The sequence below is a fragment of the Corvus hawaiiensis genome, chromosome 1 (assembly GCF_020740725.1).
Source record: "Corvus hawaiiensis isolate bCorHaw1 chromosome 1, bCorHaw1.pri.cur, whole genome shotgun sequence".
Taxonomy (NCBI): Eukaryota; Metazoa; Chordata; class Aves; order Passeriformes; family Corvidae; genus Corvus; species Corvus hawaiiensis.
Genome location: NC_063213.1, coordinates 69,257,319 through 69,282,403, shown reverse-complemented (window position 1 = coordinate 69,282,403; position 25,085 = coordinate 69,257,319). Strand labels below are relative to the sequence as shown.

General features: G+C 37.6%; 1 protein-coding gene across 5 annotated transcripts; it reads left to right on the top strand.

The window, feature by feature from the left end:
• Positions 1 to 13: 13 nt before the first annotated feature.
• PRPF4B (pre-mRNA processing factor 4B) lies at positions 14 to 24,844 on the top strand. 5 transcript variants are annotated; one of them, XR_007204906.1, is made up of 19 exons: positions 15 to 120; positions 3,897 to 5,090; positions 8,055 to 8,228; positions 8,496 to 8,651; positions 9,386 to 9,467; positions 11,026 to 11,236; positions 13,662 to 13,735; positions 15,093 to 15,183; positions 15,561 to 15,708; positions 16,928 to 17,065; positions 18,257 to 18,410; positions 18,848 to 18,962; positions 19,438 to 19,589; positions 20,051 to 20,137; positions 20,813 to 21,586; positions 22,100 to 22,145; positions 22,665 to 22,751; positions 23,577 to 23,622; positions 24,661 to 24,844. XR_007204906.1 is itself a non-coding variant. In XM_048310023.1 (15 exons), the coding sequence occupies exons 1-15, from the start codon at positions 83 to 85 to the stop codon at positions 21,014 to 21,016; spliced, it is 3,018 nt and encodes a 1,005-aa protein (XP_048165980.1). In that variant the 5' UTR covers positions 15 to 82; the 3' UTR covers positions 21,017 to 24,844. The 5 variants fall into 5 exon arrangements, 1 of the variants encoding a protein (XP_048165980.1); XR_007204907.1 differs by having other exon boundaries at positions 20,813 to 21,090; positions 21,452 to 22,751; XR_007204902.1 differs by having other exon boundaries at positions 20,813 to 22,145.
• The last annotated feature ends 241 nt before the right edge of the window (positions 24,845 to 25,085 follow it).

The window sequence follows — 25,085 nt, the reverse complement described above, 5'->3', positions numbered from 1 at the left end:
GCGGGGTTCACTTCCGGCCTCGCGTCCCCCCCCGCCCTCTCCCAGCGGCGGCGGCGGCAGCGAAGGAGTTCGGAAGTTCAAAATGGCCGCCGCGGCCGAGCCCGAGCAGCGACCGCCCGAGTAAGGACTGGCTGGAGGGGGGGAGGCGCCTCGTCCTGGAGCCTTGGGGAGGAGGAGAAGGGAGCTGGAGGGAGAAGCACGGGCGAGGGGATTGGGGAAGGGGGGGACACACTACACGGGACGGGGACGACGAGAAGCGGCCCGGGTGGAAGTGGCGAGGGAGGAGGGGGTAAGGAGAGGAGGATGGGGGAAGGCGGCCGCTCCGGGGGAGAGGGGCTGCTGTAGGCGCCGCTGGCCCCGCGGCGAGGCGGCGCGCCGGGGCCTGGAGCGCTGGATCCGCCCGTGGATTCGGGAGGGCCGCGCGGGGGGAGGGGGGAAGAGAAGGGAAGCGGCGGCGGGCGCGTGTCCCCGGGAGTCCCGCGTGCGCCTTCCCGCCCTGGTGGCGCTCCGGCCGCGGGGAACCGGGATTGCCGCCGGCAAACCGGGTTGGCCTCTGGCGCGGGGGACGTGGGACAGAGGGACGCGGGGGAGGGATTAGCATCCTCCGCGTGGCTGCGAGGCCGCTGCCCGCCGGGGCGCGCAGGGCTCGGGCATCCCTGAGGCGGATCCGGGCCGGCGCTCCGCGAGATTCCCCCGCCACTCAAACACACACACACACCCCCCCCACACCCTGTCCGAGCGGGGCCGGGGGGCTCCGGGCCAGCGGCTGCCGCGGGGCTGCCCCGGGGCCGCCGAGCCGCTGCCCGCCCTGCGGCGAGCTCTCCTCCCTCCCTCCTTCCCCCGGACCCCGGCCGCTCTCGCGGTATGGAAAGTGCCCGTGCTGGTGGAAGCAGAAAGTGATTTGTTGCCGCCAGCCCCTCCTTCCAGTCCTCGAAATGACTGGCAACTCCCGGCTCCCGTTGGGAAGCGAAGATCGCGCTGTCGCCTCCCCGCAGGAACGGGGCTCCCGGGCGTGCGTTTTCCAGGCACCCCGGTTAGTGCCGTGGGGGTTTGGGTTTGTCCACACTCAGGAGCTCGTGAACACGGTCTTCTGAAAATTCTGCTGGGAGTTAACGATCTAATGCTTACTCTATTTCTCCTCTTTCCTACATTAATATTTTAGCCATATAAACTGCTTTCTGTATTTTTTTCTGCCTTGAAAAGTTTTGATTTGAAGCTTGATTTTATTGTTAATCCTGGGAGTAGAAAACAGGTGAGGAAAAGCAGTGGGAGTACATGTGAGCCTTGTAAAACATGTGCACATGAAGAAGAGGGTTTAGTACTGTAGAGAGAAAGTTAAGTAGTAAGATAGAAGCTGATGATAAGAGCCCTGTGTGAAGGAAAATATGGGTGAAATCACTTTGCACATCCTCATGAACTTCCTGTAATTCTTCTTCTTGAATTAAAAAGTATGAAAAAGTAGGGCTTTAACAAGATCACGTCACAGTTCCTCTCTATTTAAAGCCATTAGCACCTAAACATGTAGACTGCCTCATCACCTTCTAAAATATTCTTAGAAGGTTTTTTCATCCACATCACTATACCTCTGAAGCATGTAACTGAAGTAAAAGTTTATCCACAGTTCAATGAAATTACTTGAAATAAATTATCCCTGTACATGAAGAAAATTTGAACTATTTATTGCGTATTAATGAACTTAATTTTGTTGTTGAGTTACAAAGACAGCTGGCAGTTGTATTGGCAGTCTGTAGTGGCCTGAGATACTGCTGGGATGATGTGGCTCATCTGGCACCTTTGCTGCCAGCTGGCTTTTCTAGAATTTAGGATGAGGTTATTGCATAACTTTAAAATACATGCGATATTTTAAAATAACTTCCTTAAAGATTTTGGTGTCACTTTCTGCTGTTAAGAGAAGGAAGACTTATCTGGAACAGCTTGAATGGACGTGATTTTTTTGGTCTTTAATACTTTTATGATGTCTTGAAGTACCCTTAATCTGTTAATTGGGGATTTACACAGCATCCTGTATCCAGCTAAAAGAAATTTTGAAAGTCACATAGTTCCCTTAAAATTCTCCTTCTGGCATTTCTTCACTTAATGTCACAGATAGCAAATCCAAATTGGAGAAGTTTAGCATTTAAGATTTTTTTTTTTTATGGCAAGCACAACATAAAATAAAGTCTTTTAAAGACATTTTTTCCTCTTTTGTTCTGATATTCTCTTATCATAATTTTGTGGAGTGTCAGGAGGTAGCAATTAAGAAAAACACCTTTCTGTATGCCTTGAATAAGCAGAAGTAGTAATAAAAATGTAAAAGAAAAGACAAGCAACATTTTGAGTTAAGTCTGTGAATATTTTATATTTTTAACTCAAAACAGTTTTTTCCCTTTGGGAGCTCCTTATTTCAGAGCACTAAGCTGTTAATGATTTTAGCAAATAATTTTAGTGTACTTTGCAGAAAAGTCAGCTGTATTTATTAGTATGAGAATTTGCATTAACTCAAGCAGGAGAGAGTAAATGTGTGCTGCTTGAAGGTCCTGTCCTTAATTAGGAAGACACTAATCAAATTCATAGTGAGATGCTGTCCTTTAAGTCTGGCTTAGAATATCTCTGATACATTTATTTTATCAGATTATTGATCATACTTTTCAGAAACAGCTGTTGTATGAAACTAGTAGAGTTCAGAAGATAATTTCCGCATTTCTGTGTACGTTCACCCCCTGCTCCTGACTGTCATGTTTGGGGGATTTCTTTTCACCTAATGAGGCTTGGGATACAGCAAAGTGCTATGTTTAAGTTATTAAAGTATTAATGAGTAAATTCCAAAACTGTAGTTTAGATGGGGTGAGTTTGTAGAAGGGTGAGCTCTGGCACCTGTAATATTTGGCAACAGATTTCAAAAGGCAAATGTCTGTATTACCAGAGACAGTAACTTAATTGATGTTCTGAAGGAGATCAGGAGGTATTTGCTAAACACTGTAAAACCCCTTCTTGTTAAGCCAGTTTCAATGTCTATGGAAGATAATACAAGGGAATGTGTAATGTTGGGACCGAATTTTATATTTTTTGAAGTTGCTGTTTGAAGAAATTACAGTTAATTGAAAACACTCATTTTAGAAGAAACTGTATATTATTATATTAATAACCTGCTGTAGACTTACTTTCAGCTGTTTTGGCCAATGGCATTTTACAGGTGTCAAGATTACCACATCTTTTTGAAGCTGCTAGCCTGCTATATACTATCAGAAAGCTGCTCTGAAATTGGACTACTTTAATTTATCCTGTTCCTCAGTAGTGTTCCCTGTATTGCATAAATAATATCAACATGTTAGAACATTTCTTGATTTTCTAACAGGTGTGTACACTTAGAGAAAAAAGTTGCAGCTAAGAGAGTCAGTCAGCTCTGCATGAGATTTTGCAAGGAGGTTTCATTAGGTGGTCATACCTTGAAATAAATTTTGATTTTTGGAGCACAACTGTTTTCTGCCACTTGAAAATACTTTTAAAAGGCATAGCTTGGGTTAGGCGTTGGAGTGGAGCAGAAAGTGACAGATGCTGATGGACTGACAGATAAATGTTCAGCGCTGTTGTATGCTATTAACAGATAGGTCAGAATTGAACATAAAGGCGTAAGCATTGATTCCATCCACACATTTGGTTTTGTCAGTGCATCTGCTGTCTGTTCCTTCCATAGTATTTCTTTCTGCAGCCATAGCTGTCTGTTCCTGAGGAAGTGTATCTGCTGTTATAATTTACTTAAATTAGTGGTGCATTTTTAATTTTCCCGAAGGTAGGTGAATAAATGCCAGTTAGTTTCTATCATAAAAGGCTGTCTACTTAACATGAGGTAAAGGACTACAGTGAGTTTATAGTACTGATCTCTTTGTTTTTTGCAGGGTTGAGGATGCTGAGGCATCCGAGAAAAGTGTGAATGAAGAAAATGGGGAAGTATCAGAGGCAGACCAACCTCAGAACAAGCACAGCCGACACAAAAAAAAGAAACACAAACACCGAAGTAAACACAAGAAACATAAACATTCTTCAGAAGATGATAAGGACAAAAAACATAAACACAGACACAAACATAAGAAACATAAATGGAAAGAGGTGGCTGATGCCTCTGACAAAGAAGATGGACCAGCTAAAAGAACTAAAATTGATTTTTTGGCTCCTCTGGAAGACTTAGAGAAACAAAGAGCATTGCTGAAAGCTGAACTTGAAAATGAATTAATGGAAGGAAAAGTCCAGTCTGGGATGGGATTAATATTACAAGGTTATGAGTCAGGATCTGAAGAAGAGGGGGAGATTAATGAAAAAGCACGAAATGGAGCAAGACCTACAACAAAGTCAAATACTAAGGGGAAATTAGAACCTGTGGACAATAAAACTAGTTCCAAGAAAGCAAGTAAAAGTGAATCAAAAGAAAGGACTAGGCACAGATCTGACAAAAAGAAATCCAAGGCAGGAGTTGATGGAGTCAAAGAGAAGACTACTAGAAGCAAGTCAAAAGAAAGGAGGAAATCCAAAAGCCCTTACAAGAGAAGTAAGTCTCAAGATCAGACAAGGAAATCTAGGTCTCCTATACTTAAGAGGAGATCTCAGGAGAAAAACAGAAAGTCTAAGTCTCCTCCAGAGGATAGAAATAAGGCTGATGATAAAAGTAAATCAAGAGACCGCAGAAAATCTCCAGTTGTAAATGAAAACAAAAGCAGAGATCGTGGTAGAAAATCTAAATCTCCAGCAGAACTAAGAAGCAAATCCAAAGATAGAAGATCACGGTCCAAAGATAGAAAACCTAGGAGATCAGAGACTGACAAAGAAAAAAAGCCAATTAAATCTCCTTCTAAAGATGCTTCTTCAGGGAAAGAAAACAGGTCCCCTAGACGACCTGGCCGTAGCCCAAAAGGAAGAAGCTTATCTCCCAAACAGCGTGAAAAGTCAAGAAGAAGCAGATCCCCTCTCTTTAACGACCGTAGATCTAAACAGAGTAGATCACCCTCTCGAACCCGGTCTCCGGTTAGAAGAGTGAGGAGTAGATCTGCAGAAAGGAAAAGAAGAGAATCAGAAAGGAGGCGTCTTTCTTCTCCCAGGTAACTTAAAGATGTCATGAGCCATCACAAAAATACATGACGGGATGAACTGTCTTCTAGTTTGGTGTTTATCTCCTTGTTTTATTCAGTAAATAGGTATTAAAAAAGGTAATCAGATCATACATTATATCATAAGCTTACTTTGTATGTATTCAATTTTTTAGAAAACTGTTCCTCCCAGCTGTCAGATACGCAAATTCATCTTGTGGTTGCTAAAGTGCTAAGTTATTTGCTGCTCACACCATTACTGGGAACAAGTTTTGTAACTGTGTTCTCCTTTTTATTGCTGGTTGGATTCAGAATTTGGCTTCTATTTTGTTTCTTTGTCAATAGTTCTGTTGCTTTCTGAAATTTCTGTGGAGTGCGAATCCTCTCCAGTGTTATGTATTAACGTTGGCTAAAAGTGGGTAATTAAATTAGCCTGTATTTCCCCTCAAAAAAAGCCCTAATGATGGATAGAGTCAGCATGTGTGAATGTAAGCAAATTTTTATATCAAGATATCCTTCTCAGAGTCTTTTTTTTTTTCTTTAAAATATTGTGTGTTTTTCATTTGCTAGCAGGATGTTAGTGTTGCTTTGTTATTGGACTGCCGTATATAATTACCATATTTTGCATACGCTTAAAGGAGAAGGATGGAAATCTGTTTAATGTATTGGTGTAGTCTTGGCATTTTTTTAAAAGACAAATTTAGCCTATGAAAGCAGTTACCTTGAAATTTGAAAGCTAATAATGCCTGGATGGCAAGTTTCCAAGAAGAGAACCAATGTAAGTGTATGCATTTTTGGAAGTTAATTCATTAGCTGTAAGAAGTTTAAGAGGCAGAAGAGTTCAGCATTGGATAATAAATAACTTAAAACTTTGTATCGGGGAGTTTAGCTTCACCCAGTTTGAGAACTGAGAATAAATAAGTATGATTTTAAAACTGGAATTGGAAGCACTTATGTACCACTAATTTAAGTAAAAGATCAAGCTTGGTAAATGGGCACCTAAAAATGTGAAAGTTTCAGCCTGAAGCACTGAAGGTTACTCTGGTTTCAGGTATGGGGTATCTTTGGGTACTTTGGAGAATGGCCCCAGTGGTGTTAACCCGATCAAGCAAGGATTGTAAATGCTGCCAGTTTATCTGGCTGCTTTTCAGTAAATCAGGAATGTGTCGGCCCAACCACTGAGTTTTTCTGGCATAGTAGTTGACTTTTCCTCTGTAGCATTTTGCATCTTTCAGTTTTCATTTTTCTTGACAGCTTGCTTTGCAGCCAGTTTGAATTGGTTGTCTAGACACTTATTTCAAGTGATGCATGTGTCTAGAATTTTGCTGTCAAATTCATACTTCTGTAACTGCGTGGTGAGCAGCATGTGAGTGGGGGACTACTAATATATTTTTTGCTGGAGGTGTTTGCAGATCAGCAGAAATAATCTTTCCTTGTAAGACACCTTAACTAACTCAAACTGCTGTTCAAGTTTTAACTACTTGTAATTACTCAAACTGCCAGAGAATTTCAGGAGCTTTAATGAACAGTTTTAACAAAAAAAAAATCCCAGTAATTTCATTTTTGTTTCCAGTACTCTAATCTTGTAAGACACTTCTCAGGTCTTTGACTGGAGTTACTCATTATGTGATGTTACTATGACTTCTTAATCAGCTTCTACTTTTTATCTCATCCCTGTGATCTCTGAACTAATCTATTTTTTGTAACAGATATTTTGATTGGGTTTTGGCAGTACAACCGCTTTGTTAGTCAAGAAGCCTGTAACTCTTCATCCTGTGACTCTTTATGTAATATTGTTCACAAGAACATTATATAAATTAATTGGGCTAAAGGTATTGGCCTACTCCAGCATTTGAGTACAGTAATTCCTTGTTGAAACTGCCAGTACTCTGCACATGCAAATTTCACAAGTAAATTTCACATATAAATTTTCCTATTGCTCCACTGTCTACTATTTTGCATCACTTCTGTATGTCTGATCATTGTCTGTAGTTAAGGTAATTGAAACTGATGAAGCAAATGAAAAAAATCACAGAATGGGTGGAATTAGTCTTTCAGATCCAAGATATTTTGTTCATTGATGAGATATAACACCTGTAATAAGTTGTTCCAACTTGATTAAAAAAAAATCAAAAATAAGGAGCAGGAAAATAGTGTAGCAACATTTCCTTTGAAATAGTGTGCAACTATTTTCCAATTTCTAATGCAGCCTCATTAGAATAGTTGTTAAATTTTTAATTCATATTCTTTCCAATTTTTGATTGAACTCTTGGCTATCATGCAATTAAGCTTCTTAATGTAGTAGTCCCATCAAGGATTTTTTTCTTGGATAATTGTGAATCTGTATAGACAAGAATAAACAAATTTTGAATAGTGTATATAGTATCAGACTTGAATTTTTTTTTTTAATTTGAGAAGGGTTAGTTTGCATTTTAATTAAGAATTCTAGTTTGCATCGGCTGTTTTAGAATGTGTGAAATGTTGAAGCCGTGCAGTTGTAGTGCCCAAATTGAAACAGACAGTGTTGTCACTACTGTGAAGTAGCATGATCCTAAGCCTAAATTTCAATACCATGGTTGGAAGGTGGTGAAATAATTCTCGAGAATAAGATTTTATGGTTTATGTATTGTTTCAATACTGTTTCTGGTAAACATGAAAACAGGCCACTATTTATGTAGGACCTAAACACAAGCATTGTTTTAAAACCTCTCTTAGCTTTGTGGTAGTAATTAAGGAGCTGTTTCCAGACTTGTCCTGAACTAGATCTTTGTATGGGCACACACTTCCCAGAGTGGGGAGAGACACGCAGGAAGGGCGGCCAGCTCTGCAGCCTTCTTATCCATCGCTCCCTCAGAAGCCCATCTGGTGGTCCCTCACCTGCAGTAAGATTTTTCTAGTGAGTTTTTAGAGAGAACGGATTTTTTTGTTTTCAGCTTGCTCCTGATTTTTACTACCACTTTCTTCCTCTGTTTTAAGAACACGGACCAGGGATGACATTTTGTCTAGACGTGAAAGATCAAAGGATGTCAGCCCACCCAGCAGATGGTCCCCATCCAGAAGAAGGTCTCGGTCCCCCATCAGGAGGAGATCTCGAACACCCCTTCGACGTAGCCGATCTCCCAGAAGGCGGAGTAGATCTCCTCGAAGGAGGTAAAGACACCCTGTGTTTTTAAGTATGTTTTGTAAGATTACAGGAAGAAAAAGGATTGCTATGTTACATGTAAAAAGACTATGCTGGTTTTTTTGTCCATGTTAATATGTGCTCGCACAGTTAAATTAATTTTGTCCTCCATGAGTTAAATTGTTTTATTACTTGGAATCGTTGTGTATATTTATGTTTTCTGAAAAGATTGTCCTTCTCAAAAAAACCCAAAACAAACCCTCCCCAAATCCAAATCTCTTATTCTTAACAAACAGGGATAGAGGTCGGAGAAGTAGATCTCGCCTTCGAAGGAGGTCCAGGTCACGTGGTGGCCATAGACGTAGGAGCAGAAGCAAAGTTAAGGAAGACAAATTTAAAGGTAGTCTTTCTGAGGGCATGAAAGCTGAACAGGAGTCTTCATCAGATGAAAAGTAAGAATATATTTCTAACTTGCACTGATTATTTAAAACCTACAGTTCCACTGATACCAAGAACGAGCTAACATTTATCTTCATGGTGTAGTTTTTGAGTTGTCACCTAAAACCATAATCATGTCTTAGTACTTGTGATCTCGTCAGATTACTGTTGGGAGGATCTGAAAAACTTTGGAATATGCAAAAAATAGCAAGACCTGTTGGCTAGTGGGCAGACCTGAGGAGAGGATATATCATTAGGTTTTTAAACTCAACTTGATCAGTAGCTTGTGAAAACTTTTGGTCTGATTGCCAGAGCTTACTGCTTGGGGAAAAACTTTAATAGCTGAAAGGATTAACTGCTGTTTGCAAATTGTGTTTATATTTCCTCGACATCTGCTTATTCAATTGTGCAAGAGTATGCATTCTTAATCAAATTATTAAGGAAGAATGATGCTTCAGTGAAAAGGAACAAGGTTTTTTTGTTTGTTGTCTTTTGAAAGATGGCTGCTAATTGTTTGCAATTAAAAATGGAATACAGAAAGTCCCAAAGAGATACCAAGAGATAAATTTTCTTTGTAAGGAAATGTAAATATGTGCAGTGGGATTTAATACACCGTTGCTTTCTGAGTCACTTGAACAGCTATTGTTTAATATATTCTGTGTTTTATATGCCAAGGAACTGCACTTGGTAAAATACAGTAGATAATTACATGTTTATGAAGTTATATAAAAAAATCGTATTTTTGTAGTCTTGAAGACTTTGATTTGGAAGAAGAGGATGAAGAAGCAGAGATCAGACAAAGGAGGTTACAACGGCAAGCAATTGTTCAGGTACATGGTCGCAGGAACTACTTCTTTGGTTTTAGTGTAGTGTCAGGGTAAAGGAAGGCTCTTTGCCTATTGCTGTGTTATGATAGTAATTCCTATTGCTATATTTTTGCAGTTAGCTCATTGTAAATGTTAGTCTCTCTTAAAACTCTACACTTCTATTGTCACAGCATTGCTTTTAAAACTGAAGTGACGCTTCTGTGAGTCATTTTTTGCTACAGTCATTTTTTGCTACAGTTAAACATTCTCTGACGGTCTTAAGACACCTCAAAAATGTTCTTTAGTTATCTTCATCTGTAGGTTTTCTTTCTAGCTGTATCATTGATATAATAATGTCAGTGTAACAGATATATATAACTATATATCAATTAACCTAACTGGTCAGTTTGTTTCAAGTAGAAGTTGTCTTTGTCAGATTCCAAAATTTTGTTAAGCCACTCTCTCATGGGTTCCTCCCTAAAAGCAGATAATGTATTAGTGCACATGTGAGTTCCCATGAACTTCTTATTCCAGGTAACAAGGTAACTAATCACAGGTGTGTGTGATGGAGACCCCTGAAAGGAGCTGTGGCCAAAGGGGGTGCAATTGTACAGTACAAGTCAGGTATCTCTTTTCAAAGGTGGGATTTGGCACACAATTAGAACATAGCAAGCAAAATGCTGTAGCATATTTATTTAGCAGCAGGTAAACTCACTGGCTTTAGTGTACTGCTTATTTTAAGTAGCACTAAAAATACTGCCCATGATTTGAGTTTTATGCAAAGCCCGTTGTAAAATCCTTCAGAACTATGACTGAGCCAAACTATATAAATTCTGTTTAAAGACTGGTTACACCTGATGTTGGTGCAGGCAGGAAGCAAATCTCAGAGCTGAATTCCCTAAACAGAAAACCTCTGCTTTTCTTATTGAGTAGTTCAGCCTTGACAGCTGAGCAGTCGCAGCATTTCTTCATCTTGGTTTTTAACTTTTGGGATAGGAAGTGAGGTCTGTATAATTTCATAATACTTAAGGGTAACAAAAATTGCAAAGATGTTTGAAGTTTTTAAATTCTTCTGAATTTTTTCAACACGAATGAATAAATAGGATTTCCAGTTCACATTAAAAAACTGAGTCTAAAAGCTACTCTTCTGTGCCATAACACTAATAAAACTGAGAAATATTCTAGAATATAGGATATAAAATAATTAATTTTTCCTCAGAGACTGTGTTTCAGTGTTTTTGCACCAGGACGGTTTAGTAATAAATCTGTTGTTGCTGACATTTTGTTGTGCATAACGAAATAACTAATATTCAGTAGTAATTGCTTTTTACAGAAATATAAAGACCTAAAGAACACACATGAATGTTTCAGTCTTATGGTCTGGGCTGTGGTGCATTGTGACAAAATGAATTTTCAGAAGTTGTATCCCATTCTGCAAATAATCTGTTGTCTTTAGAGACGTATGTGATTATGAAAGCAAAGATTAAGGTTTCAGCTGAAAGCCCAGACCATTGAAAGGGTGGATATGAAAATGTTTTAATTGTGATAAGATTGTGAGATTAAGAATTAAATTTCTTTTTAGAAATACAAAGGCCAGACAGAAGACAGTAACATATCTGTACCATCTGAACCAAGCAGCCCTCAAAGTAGTACACGCAGTCGCTCAAATTCTCCTGACGACATCCTAGAAAGGGTCGCTGCTGATGTTAAGGAGTATGAACGGGAAAATGTGGACACATTTGAGGCATCAGTGAAAGCCAAGCACAACCTCATGACAGTTGAACAGAACAATGGTAAGGTTTTCTGAAATCTCTCTAATGCAATTTATGAAAGCTCAGATACTTGGCTTAGTTTACTCACATACTTCCAGACTTGGAAGTAGATTGAATTTGGGGATGGAATTTATGAACATTTTCACAAATATTATGGTGCTTAAAACATAACATTAAAATAAATCTTCCTCATTAGGAAGGATGAGTGGAACATGTTCTCTGTATTTCTAATAACTCTTAACATGATTTGTGCTTTACATTTGGAAGAGCAAATAATGATGTCTGTCTTTATGGTTAAGAATTACCCTTCCAAATTTTTCTTTTCACTTAGGCATGTTGTTTTCCTAGAAGCTTAGTATAGTCCTAGACTTTATTTTTTGTGGGTTGGAAATTATGCTCCTTTTATACCTTTTTTTTGGTCAAAGCCACTGTGACAGAAGAATATAGGTGGGTCTGTAGTAATTTAGAATTATTAAAGCTTTTGAGGGTCGTTGCTATTAAGTCCATTTTAGCAGCATAGCTAATTGCTGAAATAGGTATTTTCTTCTTCCCCCCTGCATGTACTCTATTGTACAGCAATGTTGAAATGAAACAAATTTTGATATAAAACCTGCCTTGTGCCAGCTGCAGCAAAAGGAATGCGGAACATCTCCCAGCGCACCCTGTAGTATTGAAAGTCTGCTGATTTTTTTGTGGTTTGAAAGTGGATTACTGTCCATCTTCCAAGTAGTCAAAGGTGTGTGTAGATGCTGTGTGGTCATACTGGAGCTAGTTTAAGCTGCTTTGGTTTCTCTCTACAGTTTAATTGCAATAGCACTGTTTAACAAGGGCTGTGGACCCTGCCCAACCCCTCCAAGGAAGAGTTGCAGTTAGCTTGTATTTCATGTCCTGCGCCACACGTATCCTTGGGGGCTGAATACACTGTCTCTAGTGGATGCTTCTCTTCAAAGTAATAAAGCTGCATCTCTTAGGGACTGCTGTACTGCTCTGTAGTTTATCCTGGCATTCCCTTGAGTCGTGTGTTTTCAGATTGTTCTCCTGCAAAATAAGAACAGTAAAAAGAACTGTTCTAGTGCTTTCTTTGCATACCCCAAGTTTAGACTTACTATGTCTAACAGACAATGTGTTTTTCCTTTTTTGTCAAAGCATGTACTGCTCTCTAGTTTTGTATACTAAAGCATACAAAAATATAAGTCTTAACTACATAGGCGTTTTCCACATAGACATGTGAAAAAGGTTTTTAAAACCAGATCAGTTACACTCACATCTGGGTGGTAAGATCCTGGGTTGGAGGTGGCTGTAACAACAGCTGAAAGTGGTGGGTTATCTTTCTCCGCAAGAGTAATTTTTTTTTCTTTCCTGACCGCTTACAGGGCCAGGGTAATAAGTTGCTAAGAAACTACTCAATAATTCATTGTAGCCCAGTGCAGGTAACTGGAACTAAAAGGAAAATATGAGGAAGTTTCTGGAAGGGTTTGTAGCTCAAAACAGTGGTGTAAACTGCTTCCCCACAAGTGTCAGGTGACAGGTCTATACCTTGAAACAGTGGTATCAGTATACTGGATGATTTTTTTTATGCTGTCACATTTCAGTCTAGTTCTTTGGTGTGGAAGTGGTTGGCTGTGTGCATCACGAGACCTGAAGCCTCTGAGCTGAATTAGCCATTTATTTTTCTCCATTGCATAGTGAAGGGGGGGCCTCCAATTTACCATGTTCATAGAGAGCTGCCGTAATGTGTGCATGAATGAAATCGTTTGAAGTTTGCTTGCTTTTGTTAATGTGTACTTAATTTATATTTCTTTGCTTTCATCTTATCAACCAAGTAAAATGTCTTTGGGATTTAAAGATGATTAAAAGGTGAGAGAGGGATAATCTTGCCCATAACAAAAATGTTTCTCTTTAACATTGTAGTAAACATTGTGTTTAACAAAAAGCTACACACCGGGTCCTTTTTGGCAGGGTTGGAGAAAACATTTTCCAAAGAAAGAATTTCTGGGCTTTAAAACTTTGGGTTTTCATAGAACATCTTGTGATTAACAGAAAAGCCTGAACTTGTGTATTGAAAACATGACTGTATTTTTGGATGTATACACATAGTCATTTTATACTTCTTTTTATACGTACATCTATATAGGCATTCTTTGTAGGGAGCATGTAAGTATGTAGTTTTTTTGTTTCTGCTATGCTTACTTGAAAGCTATTATATGTAATTTTTCAAGGAGGTATAAATTTTTGAGTGCTTGGAAGAACTTAGCTAGTCTGAGTTTTATATTCTAGAATGTCAAATATGTGAAATGAAATTTGCTAGAAACGTTAGTAGAGCTACCTGTTTGCCAATATACTGATCTTAGACTATGTTGTAAAGATACTAAGTGCCAAATTATACTGGCAACAGTTATCGTTTGACATCTTTTTTCATGCTGAGTAATCTAAATTTCATTTTAAGGTTCATCTCAGAAGAAGCTGCTAGCTCCTGATATGTTCACAGAATCAGATGATATGTTCGCTGCATACTTTGATGTAGGTAATTCTTGGAGATGAAATGTATGACTTTTTCTGGTTGATTTTTGTTAGTCACTGTCACCTGAGGGTTGTGAGAACTTTGATTTTGTAAAGGCGTGTGCAGCTAAGTGACTTGTATGTTCTTAATCTTTTGGTCACCCAAGGCAGGCAAATTGGTTCTTAATTAGTATTTCAGTGAAATAAAACCTGCTGAAATAAGTGGCAGTTTTACCAGAGTAAGCAACTGGCAATTCACCTGCTGTTTGAATACAATGGACGTGGTAAAAACATGAATCTATTTATAAGTTCAGCTTTTTATTAATGTTACCATGTTGCAATGTTCTAAATATGAGCTTTTTCCAGAGGTTCACATATGGTTAATTAAAAAATGGGTAAGATACTGAAATTGGCTAATGATGCTATGTTGGAGTAATCTGGTGGTTTGTTTGGAGATTTTTTGGGGGTGAAAAGATACATTTCCTCGTTTAACACATTTTCATTACCTTTTCTCTAAATGTCCTGCAGTGACCTTCAGATATTGGCAGTCCAGTGACTAGTTTTGAGACTTTATGTGCCATTCTCTATAGATCCTCTGCATTGTTGCTGATGCACAACACTGAGAAATAAGTAAAGACAAGAACTTTCTTCTTAACTTAAACCAAATTAGCTGGAGAATTTTTATGGCGGATGTAACATAGGCTGCCATGGTTTTACTCTCGTAACACTGTGACTTGGGAAAAGATGAATACTTGAAGGGTAGTGTGTGTGTGAGGGTGCATTTTTAAAAGTTCAGAAGTTACAAGTGGGGATTTACATGGCTTGTGAGCAGCTCCCCCTTCCAGAAGCTGTTGTTCAATTGAAGATACACTTTACTACTCATAGTTTTGAATTTGTGACAAAATATTGCCCAGTCTGTTAAGAGATGTCAACAGCAATTGTAGAAGTGTTACGTTTGTATGTATAAGAGTATGAAACAAGTGGCATGTAATGAACAGAAATTCAAGGCTTAAACAGTTGTGTTTTCCTTGCAAATTGCTATATTTTTTTACTATAAACTTACTGTAAATAAGAAGTCTTACTTACATGTTAGAATGTGCATTCTAACATGACTTGTATAAATTCCTTGTATTAATTGAAACTTTGCCCATTTATGTTTAATAATAGTTCTGTTGGTTGATCTCATCCTCTTTCCTTGCATCAGTCTTTAAATACTGATATGTAAATAACAGTAAGTTGTTTCTCTCTCCTGCAAGATAAGTGTGTTTGTATTGTGAAGAGAAACAGTGTTCAGTAGGGGAAAAGGGCTTTGGTAAATAAACGTCAAGGGAAAATACAGAGCACACAAGCAAAGCTGTTACTTTTATTTTTATTTCAGAGTGCTCGTCTAAGGGCTGCTGGGTTTGGAAAAGACTTCAAAGAAAACCCCAATCTCAGGGATAACTGGACAGATGCAGAAGGCTATTACCGTGAGTTGTGTTTGTTTATCAGCAAGGACAAATAGAGTGAGGGTGCTGAGTGGAGAAGATCCTCATGTATAAAAGTATTGAAATTTTGTTCTAATGTAGATGTACCCCACAGCCCTCTCTGAGTGTGTAATGTAATGGATGAAATGAGCATGCAGATTTTAACCTCAGTTTTGAAAAGACTCCAGACTTGGAGAATCACCCTTTGTTCCCCATAATCTCCACAAAGCTAGGTGCTACAAAACATTGCACACCATGAAATTAAAGGATTTTGCTATTTGCCCTCATATTTTGTAATGGTAGGGAATGGTTTATTTTTCTGGAAAAGTTCCATTACATTTATCCCTTGTAACTTGAACTTGCTTGGTTTTCTCCCTCAGGTGTTAATATAGGTGAAGTTTTAGATAAACGTTACAATGTCTATGGTTACACTGGTCAGGGAGTCTTCAGTAATGTGGTGCGAGCCAGGGACATGGCCAGAGCAAACCAAGAAGTAGCCGTGAAAATCATCAGGAACAATGAACTTATGTAAGTAATGTTTTTGTTTGGTGGTAATAAAGCACGTGGAACAGTTGGAAGTTTTTCATGATGTGATTTGAATCTCCCTTTGTTTCAAGTAAAGTAACAGGTAACAGCTGTGATTGCTGCCTTTTCTGCTAATATGAGCCAGATAATGGGAAGCGCTTGAGGACTATGTATCCACACTTCTTTACAGCTATCACGGGAAGAAGGGTACTTGCACTTTCATCAGGCACTTTCTCATTTGCAAAACCGCAGGGAGCAGTGATAGCGAGAAACAAGGTTACAGCTAATTATGAGCCGTATGTTTTTTGAGATGGGAGTTGTGGACTGTTTCGATGGACCAAATCTATTTGGCAGGCTATGGGTTGGATCCCAGTCAGTCATCTGCAACTTACAAAGAGACTTCCATACATTTAATTATTTCTGTATATTATCTAAATGTTTGTATGTATATAAGATAGATAAAAAGGGATGGGATTCTCACTGTTGAAATACAAAAAAAAAAAAAGAGGTCTTTCAGAATGAGTCAACATTAACAAGTAAGATCTCTTAAACTGTGTCATTTGAGGACTTGTCTACAATACTCATTTTTACCATCTGCTGCAGTGTTTATACAGTCACTGTGTCCTCTTCTGTTAAAGACAACCTAAATGAAAATGTTTTCCATGTCTCTTACCTTGGAAGTTTTAAAAGTTGTCTTACTGTGTGTATAACTGGATCGGTTTTAGTTACATGAATAAAAGTTTTAGAGGCAAAAGGGGGAGGGTGATTAAGCTATTTTAGTTTGGTGTGTTGTACAGGTAATAAGCTTGGGTGTGTAATTTAATCTATAGTCAGTTCAGTTTAAATCTTCTTTTAATACTGTTGTATGTGGCAAAGTACTTTTTTTAAAAAGTAAGCTACTCTAGTGAGTGCTGTTTAAAATTTATCATATTACAGGACAAAATCCAGTTTTAGCCTTACATGCAACTGAGAGTGAGAAGGAAAGGATAAGTAGGTTACAATGGTACAGTGAAGATCCAAGAATTAAATAAACTTACCCAGTGTGTAGTCACTGACAGCAAACCACTGCTGTGGTTTCGTTTTTTTTAGCTGTGGTATGTTAGGTAATGACAAGACACTTCTCATTCCTGGATAACTATAACCAACAAGTGAATGTCTAGATTTAAAAAAATTATTAGAATTTAACTGATTTTGTTTTGTAATCACATTTCTCTGTTTTCAGGCAAAAAACTGGCCTAAAAGAACTGGAATTTTTAAAGAAACTCAATGATGCTGATCCTGATGACAAGTTTCATTGTCTACGGTTGTTCAGGCATTTCTACCACAAACAACATCTCTGTCTGGTATTTGAGCCACTCAGGTAAGGTGACAAATGTTTGGGGCTGTCTGTAAAAGGTAAAGTACTACTGAGCATTCTTTACCTTGCTGGGTTTGGCTGTTGTTTTGATACCTTGTTCTCATGCCAAGATTCAAGAATGCAAGGAACTTTGAAACAAAAAAAAATTGTCTGCGGGCACAAATCACAGGCTACTGAACTATTTCTGATTTACTTTTAGCTGTTGTGAGTTTTCTGCCTAGAAAATATTTGAAACAAGATCATGTATGGTTCCTCTCGCTGGTACTACTTAATGATTTTTTGTGTATGTCAGTATTTTTATTAGTTTTAATAATTCATCATTTTAAGGGTTTCTGTTAAGAATGCATTCCCAGAGAGATTCAGGAGTTGCTGTTTATTCTGTGAAGAGTACCTATATAATAACAGTCTAAGGAAGAAAATTGTTACAGTGGCTCTTTGCATGCTCACTTTCTGTTCAAGTAATTAAGCTCTTGTGACAGGTTGATTGTAAATACTGTTTTATGGTAGATCCAGATACATTAATTGCCTTAGTCCCCATTCCTACTTAGAGACATCAGTTGTTCATATCCTGAGTTTTCTGTGTATGTCATATTTCAATTTTAGCCATATTTGGGGTGAGCATAAGTTATATACTGAAACAATGCAAAGTTTGTGAGATTACTATCATATTTCATTAATTAACTGTAGAACAAACTATTGTCTTGTCCTGCACTATCTCTTGATAACACGCTTGTACCTTATTTATGTCCAATTACTGTTTTTGTCCTGGAATGATGGTCTTTTCATCTGCTGCTTAAGTCACCAAAAAAATCTCCTCAACTTTTTGTGTTTCGCATGCTTCCTTTTTCTTTTATTTCTGAAGAAAATGAGTACAAAGGCTTTACGGTTGTTAAGAAAATGCTGTTCATGTGCAAATAAATCCTCTCAAATCAATATTGATTAAAAAGTATGCTCTGAACTAAGTAAAGTCCAGTCTAGTAAGTAATTACACAATATAGGACAGATCTGATTGACCAGCCTTTTTATTTCAATTCTGCAGCTCACAGAGTGGTATGTTAAGTCAAATGCTGCTTTTCTCAAAAAATACTTAAAGCTAACTGGTTTGTTCAAGTTTGTCTCAGAGTTTAAGAGGCCGCTATGGTTTTTTTTTGTTAAGCTCTTTCCAATTCTTTCTTTCCCCCTTTCCCTTAACAGTATGAATTTACGAGAGGTTTTGAAGAAGTATGGGAAAGATGTTGGGCTCCATATTAAAGCTGTGCGTTCCTACAGCCAGCAATTGTTCCTGGCTTTAAAACTTCTTAAAAGATGCAATATCCTACATGCAGATATTAAACCAGATAATATTTTGGTAAGTAACAAATAATTAAAACTTTTTTTGCATGGTCTGTAGTGTAAAATGAAGTATTTGAAGTTCATATCATTCTGTTAATTTAGGTGAAGTCAAATTTACTGAAAATGTTAAGGGTTCACACTTTGATATAAAATGATACTGTGGTATAAATAGTAAGGAAGAAATATAATACAGTATCTAAATAAAATCTTTTCCAAACAAACATTCATCCACTTCCATCTTCATAGAAAGCAGATCTTCCAAAATAAGACAATGTCTCATGGGAGAAATATTTGGAATTTTCCCATCAATAGTTGAAAGATGTTCTTGCTTTCTGCAAAATGGATGTAGGTTGTTTGAGTCTGGATGGAGATTTTGTTTATGTGAGTGAGATGATGGGGAAAGGTCCTTAACGCCTCTGTTTTGCTAATGGATATTTATGTTTTAACTTTCAGGTGAATGAGTCTAAAACAATACTAAAGCTTTGTGATTTCGGCTCAGCTTCACATGTTGCAGATAATGACATCACACCCTATCTAGTTAGTAGATTTTATCGAGCTCCAGAAATCAGTAAGTACATTTTGGATTAGCTACATCTGTCACATGCCAGTATTAGCAGATGAAAATTTGACTTGGATTTATTCTCTAGTCTTAGCAAAACATGACTCTGGAAGTATGATGGCTGTCAAAAATTCAGGCTTTGAAGGCATGTTTGTGTGACTCTTCATGTATGTTGGTGATCAGCTCAGTGAGAAGTCACTCTGATGGGTTATAGTTATGTTTCAATTTAGAGGTATTGTTCTCACTTCTTGGTTTTTGCTAATTTAAAGCTGATCAGTTTAGGTGTTAGGTAAAAACCTCCCCTTCTAAAATAGAGGTACTTTAAAAGCTAAAAGGTTTACATCCTTCTTTTATGGTAAATTTTTATTCCTAAGAGGAGCAGCACCAATATAGTTTACAAATCAGAATTTTTTCATCTGTCTGCTTTTGTGATATTATATCAAAGTCTGCCTTTTTGGAATTAACTGGAATTGCTCTGTTTCAGTTATAGGAAAAATCTATGACTATGGTATAGATATGTGGTCTGTAGGCTGCACATTATATGAGCTTTACACAGGAAAAATACTGTTTCCTGGCAAAACCAATAATCATATGTTGAAACTTGCCATGGATCTCAAAGGAAAGATGCCAAACAAGGTAAGAAAAATAAGTACTTAATATCTGAAACTGCTGTAATGAACAGTAGAAGATACATTCTTTGTTCTTCTGGAATTCTGTTTCTTATCATACACATTTTTTCTTAACAGTAAGTAATAGACTTTGCTCTGACTGTGTAATTTATACTGATTTAAAATCTTATGAAGTGAAAGTATACAGCTTCTTTTTCATAGACTAAGTATAAAGTGAAAGCAGAAACCTTCTAAGCAGTGACCTGAAAAAAAATGTAAGTCAATAAAAGATACTGTGTCCTTTTTCAAGGGGTTTGAACTGTATCTTTGTTTTCAATCTCGAACATTTATTCCTGTCCTTTTGATATATTTTTTTATTAGTATTAAATTACTCATGTTGCAATAAATTAGTAGACATTGATGTTAATTGTGAAATTTGTAAGACACAGAGAAGTTGCCTGAAACTCTTGCCTCTTCCTTATTTTCCAGATGATTCGAAAAGGCGTGTTCAAAGATCAGCACTTTGATCAAAATCTCAACTTTATGTATATAGAAGTAGATAAAGTGACAGAAAGGGTAAGTCCCCTGTGTATTGACTAACCCATCACTTTTTCCAAGCTTTCCTAGTATTATGGTCTTTCAAATGTACCTTGGCTTCTTAATTAAAAACAAGATTTTATAAGCTATTAGAAAGTCCTTTTGCAGCAGTGTGGACAGATTACAGAGTTATAAAACAGCAAAAGATTTTTTTTTTCCTGGGATGTAGGAACACGATTAAGAGAAATCTAAATTTAATCTGGTAGATATACAGGGTGCCTCCATATAATCTGTCCTTAGATTACTAGTATAAGAAATTCTGCCTTCATTTTGTAGAAGGATGTTTAACTTCAGTATGATGTGGTTATATTGTATGAGGTCGTTATTAATTTTGGTATAATTTTGACATATCATATTTAAGAAGAATCACGAAATAGTGGTCAGATATAGGACTTTCCATGTGGACTTCCATGTTCTGAGTTAACTGGGATGTTAGATTCATGTGAACCTGTGTTGGTGGCTTCCCCCCAAGAGTGTGTTTTCCACTCTTCTCTGCCCTGTGATGATTTTATGAGGCCGTGTGGGGGAAGGGTGTTGCTGCTCTTATACGAGACAAGCCTGCAGAAAAGCTGCTGCTGAAGCTCTGTAAAAGGGATGGATAGGGAGTTTGTGCATTACTTCTGTTCTACAAGGCTGCCATTTTTGTGTTTGTAGGAGAAGGTTACTGTTATGAGCACCATTAATCCAACCAAGGACCTATTAGCAGACTTGATTGGGTGCCAACGACTCCCTGAAGACCAGCGTAAAAAAGTGCACCAGCTAAAGGACTTGTTGGACCAGATTCTAATGCTAGACCCAGCTAAACGGATTAGCATCAACCAGGCTCTACAGCACGCCTTCATCCAGGAGAAAATTTAAACCAGATGAAGAAGTTCAAAGGGTTTGATTAATTAAGATACAAAGACTGAAGAAATTTCACAGCAGTTATTAATGTATATAAACATAAATATTTCCCCTGCAAAGTTGAGGAAGAAATGATACATTTGAATTAACATCAAGGCTGATATTTCTTTTAGAAATGTTAGAGTAATTCTGTTTTGTGTCTTATGTGAAAATTTTCACTGTAGAACTGTTTTAATTGCCAAGACTGCACAAAAGTACAATGCTAATGTATATGGTTGCAGTTCGTATATATTATAAAAAGAAAAAAGCATCTGTTATAAAAAAAAAGAAAGAAAAAAAAAAAAGAGAGCAGTAATACTGGGTGGTTGATTTGTTTTTAGCAGACTTGGCTTCATTTTTGTCTTTACAAAATGGCCAGCATAAATGCTGTTTATATTCACATTTTCCTAGGTGTGTGTGTGCAGGCCACAGCAGCATGCCCTTGGTGTAGTCAGTGCCGAAGGGGGTCTGTTCCTTCTTGAGCCTGCCCGCAGGGATGGTCTCCTCTTTTAAAGCAGGTTGTGTACAACTTTCAGTACACTGAAGGTAAGCTAACCCATCAACATCACCGGTGTTTAAGCTGTTATTTTACTGGAACAACTGACAAATGAGAGACAATAGCATTGTGGCAGAATTCCCTGCATGTTTGAGAAATGATCTTGTTTTATTTTCTGGCATTGCAACCGTGGCATAGTTACAACTTCTGTTCTGTTCATCACATTTAAAACTGGGAGAGAGCGCACTTGATGGATAGAGCGCCTTCAGTGTACTGTTTCTTATTACTTTAATTTTTTTAATCAACTTGCTATAGACTTTGTATACATTTTGTTAAATACAGTTCACTATGACATAGAACCAATACTTACAGAAGAGTTTTCATTTAGTAATTACATATGTTGGGATCTCATTCGAAAGACCTTATATCTAAAGGATAGATAGACAACATAATGAAATTTTTAACTATTTGTATGTCATTTTGAAAGTGTACTGCTTTATGCTAAAAGTGTTTCATTTGTTCATTGTTTTCATTATTTGTGATCATGTTGTCTTTCAATACAGGCATAAACCTTCCACTCTTGAACAAAGCAGCTGCTTTTTAAAAGCGGTAATTGCTTCTTTACCTTTTATTTCTTTTGTAAATGAAGCTTTTCTTTAAGAAATGTGACTTTAAAGTGTTGTCTCTTGCATAAAACAGTTGACACTTACTTATTGTAAAGTGAAGATTGTTCTGCTGCATGTAAAGTGGACCATGCAGATTTCTGTATGTTTTCAGTATGCATCATTAGATAATAAAGTCTTTTGTGAACAAGGCATTTGTAGCCATTTTTAAAAGAATCTGTCTTCAGTGATGGTAAATCAGGTAATTTGTAAGACCCGGCCCTGCATTTCCTATTAATCATTTAATTAAAGGGATGATTAAATGTTATGATCTTTGGGAGAGCTATAGGCTATGTTAATTGGATAAATAATTATCACTGCTTAAAAACAAAGCAAAAAACCCTACAGATACTGTCTGTCTGCTTTCATTGTAATGAAATTATTCCTGTAGGACATGGGATTAAATTCAGGCTTTAACTAATGTTTGTGCTGTTTTTCTCACTTTTCCTTCTGATGGTGCTGAAAGAGAAAAAAGGAAAGCGAGTCACAGGCCACTCAACGCCTACTCCATGGGTCTGATTTGCTGAGACACCAACTTCACCTTCCTAACAAGGTTATTTCTGACAGCATGTGTAGATAAACATTTAGCAACAAGTTAAAAGAGCTTGAGACAATTGAGTTGGTTATACAGGGTGAGGAAAACAGAAACAACTTTTTCAGGTCCATACTGCTGTTTTAATGTTCTCTTTGACGATGTTAAGAAGTTCATCTTTTCATTTTTTATTAATATATTCTGACAGGCTGTGAAAACCCCACTGGTTTCACGTACTTTATAATACTTTGAACTAAGAAGGATTTTTGTATCCATCTAGGTACATAATGGCAACAATCATGCACTCTTAGTGCATTCAAGAATGAGGAAAAATGCCACAAAGCAGGTCATTCTGCTGGTGGGGAATACCCCACCCAGGAGGTGTAATGAACTAACTACGAAAACGAGCAGGAGATGGGTGGTTTTGTATGCCTATTTGGAACCTTCAACCTGTCTCTTCTCAATTTATATTGTAAAATTACTAATAAAAACCAATCTCTCCCTATTTCCACATATTTAAGGTATCTTTTTCATACAGGAAATGAAAGAAGTTAGCTTTCATGTTTAGGGAAACACTAGTTGCTTGCTAGTTACGCTTTCTGTATTTAACTTGCACTTTTACAACATAGGCAGCACTTCTGAGGGCACTTTTACACAGATGTAGTAATAGCTTATTCTTTCTGTTGCTTTGTACTTTATTCTTAAAATAGGAATATGAAACAATGAAATGAGTTGGTGATACAGAAACAAAGCAGTAGAAAAGATGCCCCTTAATACCTACAGAATTATTTTAAGCTGTTCTGGAGAAGCATAAAGTTGCTCGTTTACTTGTTCTTTGTGTTGTAGGTGCAGCTCAAAAGAAGATGAAGGCTACCAGAAGACATGAACAAAGGTTTCTGTCCTATAAAAGATATGAAAAATGCTCTTCATCTAATTCTGTCTCAGTCTTTTAGTTTCCAGCATTTCAATATAGAATTGATTAACACTGCTGCATTACTGATAATTCCTGAAACATACTTGCTGTATTAGAATTTGTACATAGATTGTTTTGTTTCTGGTTGAAGAGATTTTTTTTATTGTAATTAAATGTAGGTAAATAAGCATTACTCTTTAAATGTAGTTTTCTTAAAATGATAGACTGAGCAGTACAAAGTCTATGACATTTAGGCAGAAAATCTGGCCATTATATTTGGTTAAAATAAATGTGTTAACCAGTAAACATTTAAGCAGATGATGCACTTTTTTCTTTAACTTCAGTAGGTTCATTATTTATTTCAATTCTGTCAAACAATTATCGATACAGAGAATAACTGGCAGGGGTTATTTAAAACAAGTGGATTTCAGTCTCCCATCTAGCTGATACTTCTTGTGGGCAACAATAGAAAAATCTTTAGTTCTAGCTTCAAAAACCTCTGGACTTGAGGATTTTTTGACGCTGTTAAGGACCCTCTCCAGTTTTGGGCAATGCCTGTCCCTGTAGCCTGAGGTCTCTGAGGCGAGGAGAGAGCTGTGGCTGCCACAGTCAGCTGAATTCTCATGGTTGTGGCTGGGTGCAAACAGAACAGCTGTGCAACAGAATGAACAATTTCTCAGCTCATCTAAGAGGGAGGATAACTTATATTCTCCTCCTGAGCACAAATTTTTAACTTACGTCTTTGCTAGAGGTCCTACATACAGAAAGTTTGGCTAAATTTACTGTGCTGATTTCTGTTTCCTTCTCCCTCATGGTGACAAGGAGCTTCACATTTAACATACTCAGTTTTCCAAGCCTTCAGAAAAAACAAGATTCCAGCCCTGTGGAATTAGAATGTGTTTTTATTACCTTGGTGTCTACTACTTAGTTTAAAAATTAATTACTGTTCAAGAGTTTTTAATAGTCGATAATGATTCCTTTAAAACCTTTTTAATAATACTTTATCTCCATACATAGGGTAAGTGGCATTAAACTTCTGAAGAACCTTTATGTGTGTATTGACCCCCACACAGAAGGCAGACCAGACTGTGATACTGCTGGAGATAGAGGGATCTTCTACAGCATGTGTAAAATTGTAACGTGGGTGGAGAATGTTGAGAAGTGGCAATTGCTTGAAATTAATAAACTGTGCTTAAAACTTGCCTGCATCCTGTCTTCCGTTGTGCCTGCATCTCCTACTGCAAAGCTATGAAATGTATGAACAAGTTTTAAAGGCACTAGAAATTAAGTATAGTTCTTTGAATGGGGTTGTATCCTTCGGTATCAGAGGCATTAGAGAATCTCTGGGAAAAGTCTTCCTGAATATGTAAAATGGAGCTTTTGTTAAGTTGCGTCTCTGTGTCTCCCATGGTTTTGGAAGCCCCCTAAGCACCAAAGATTTC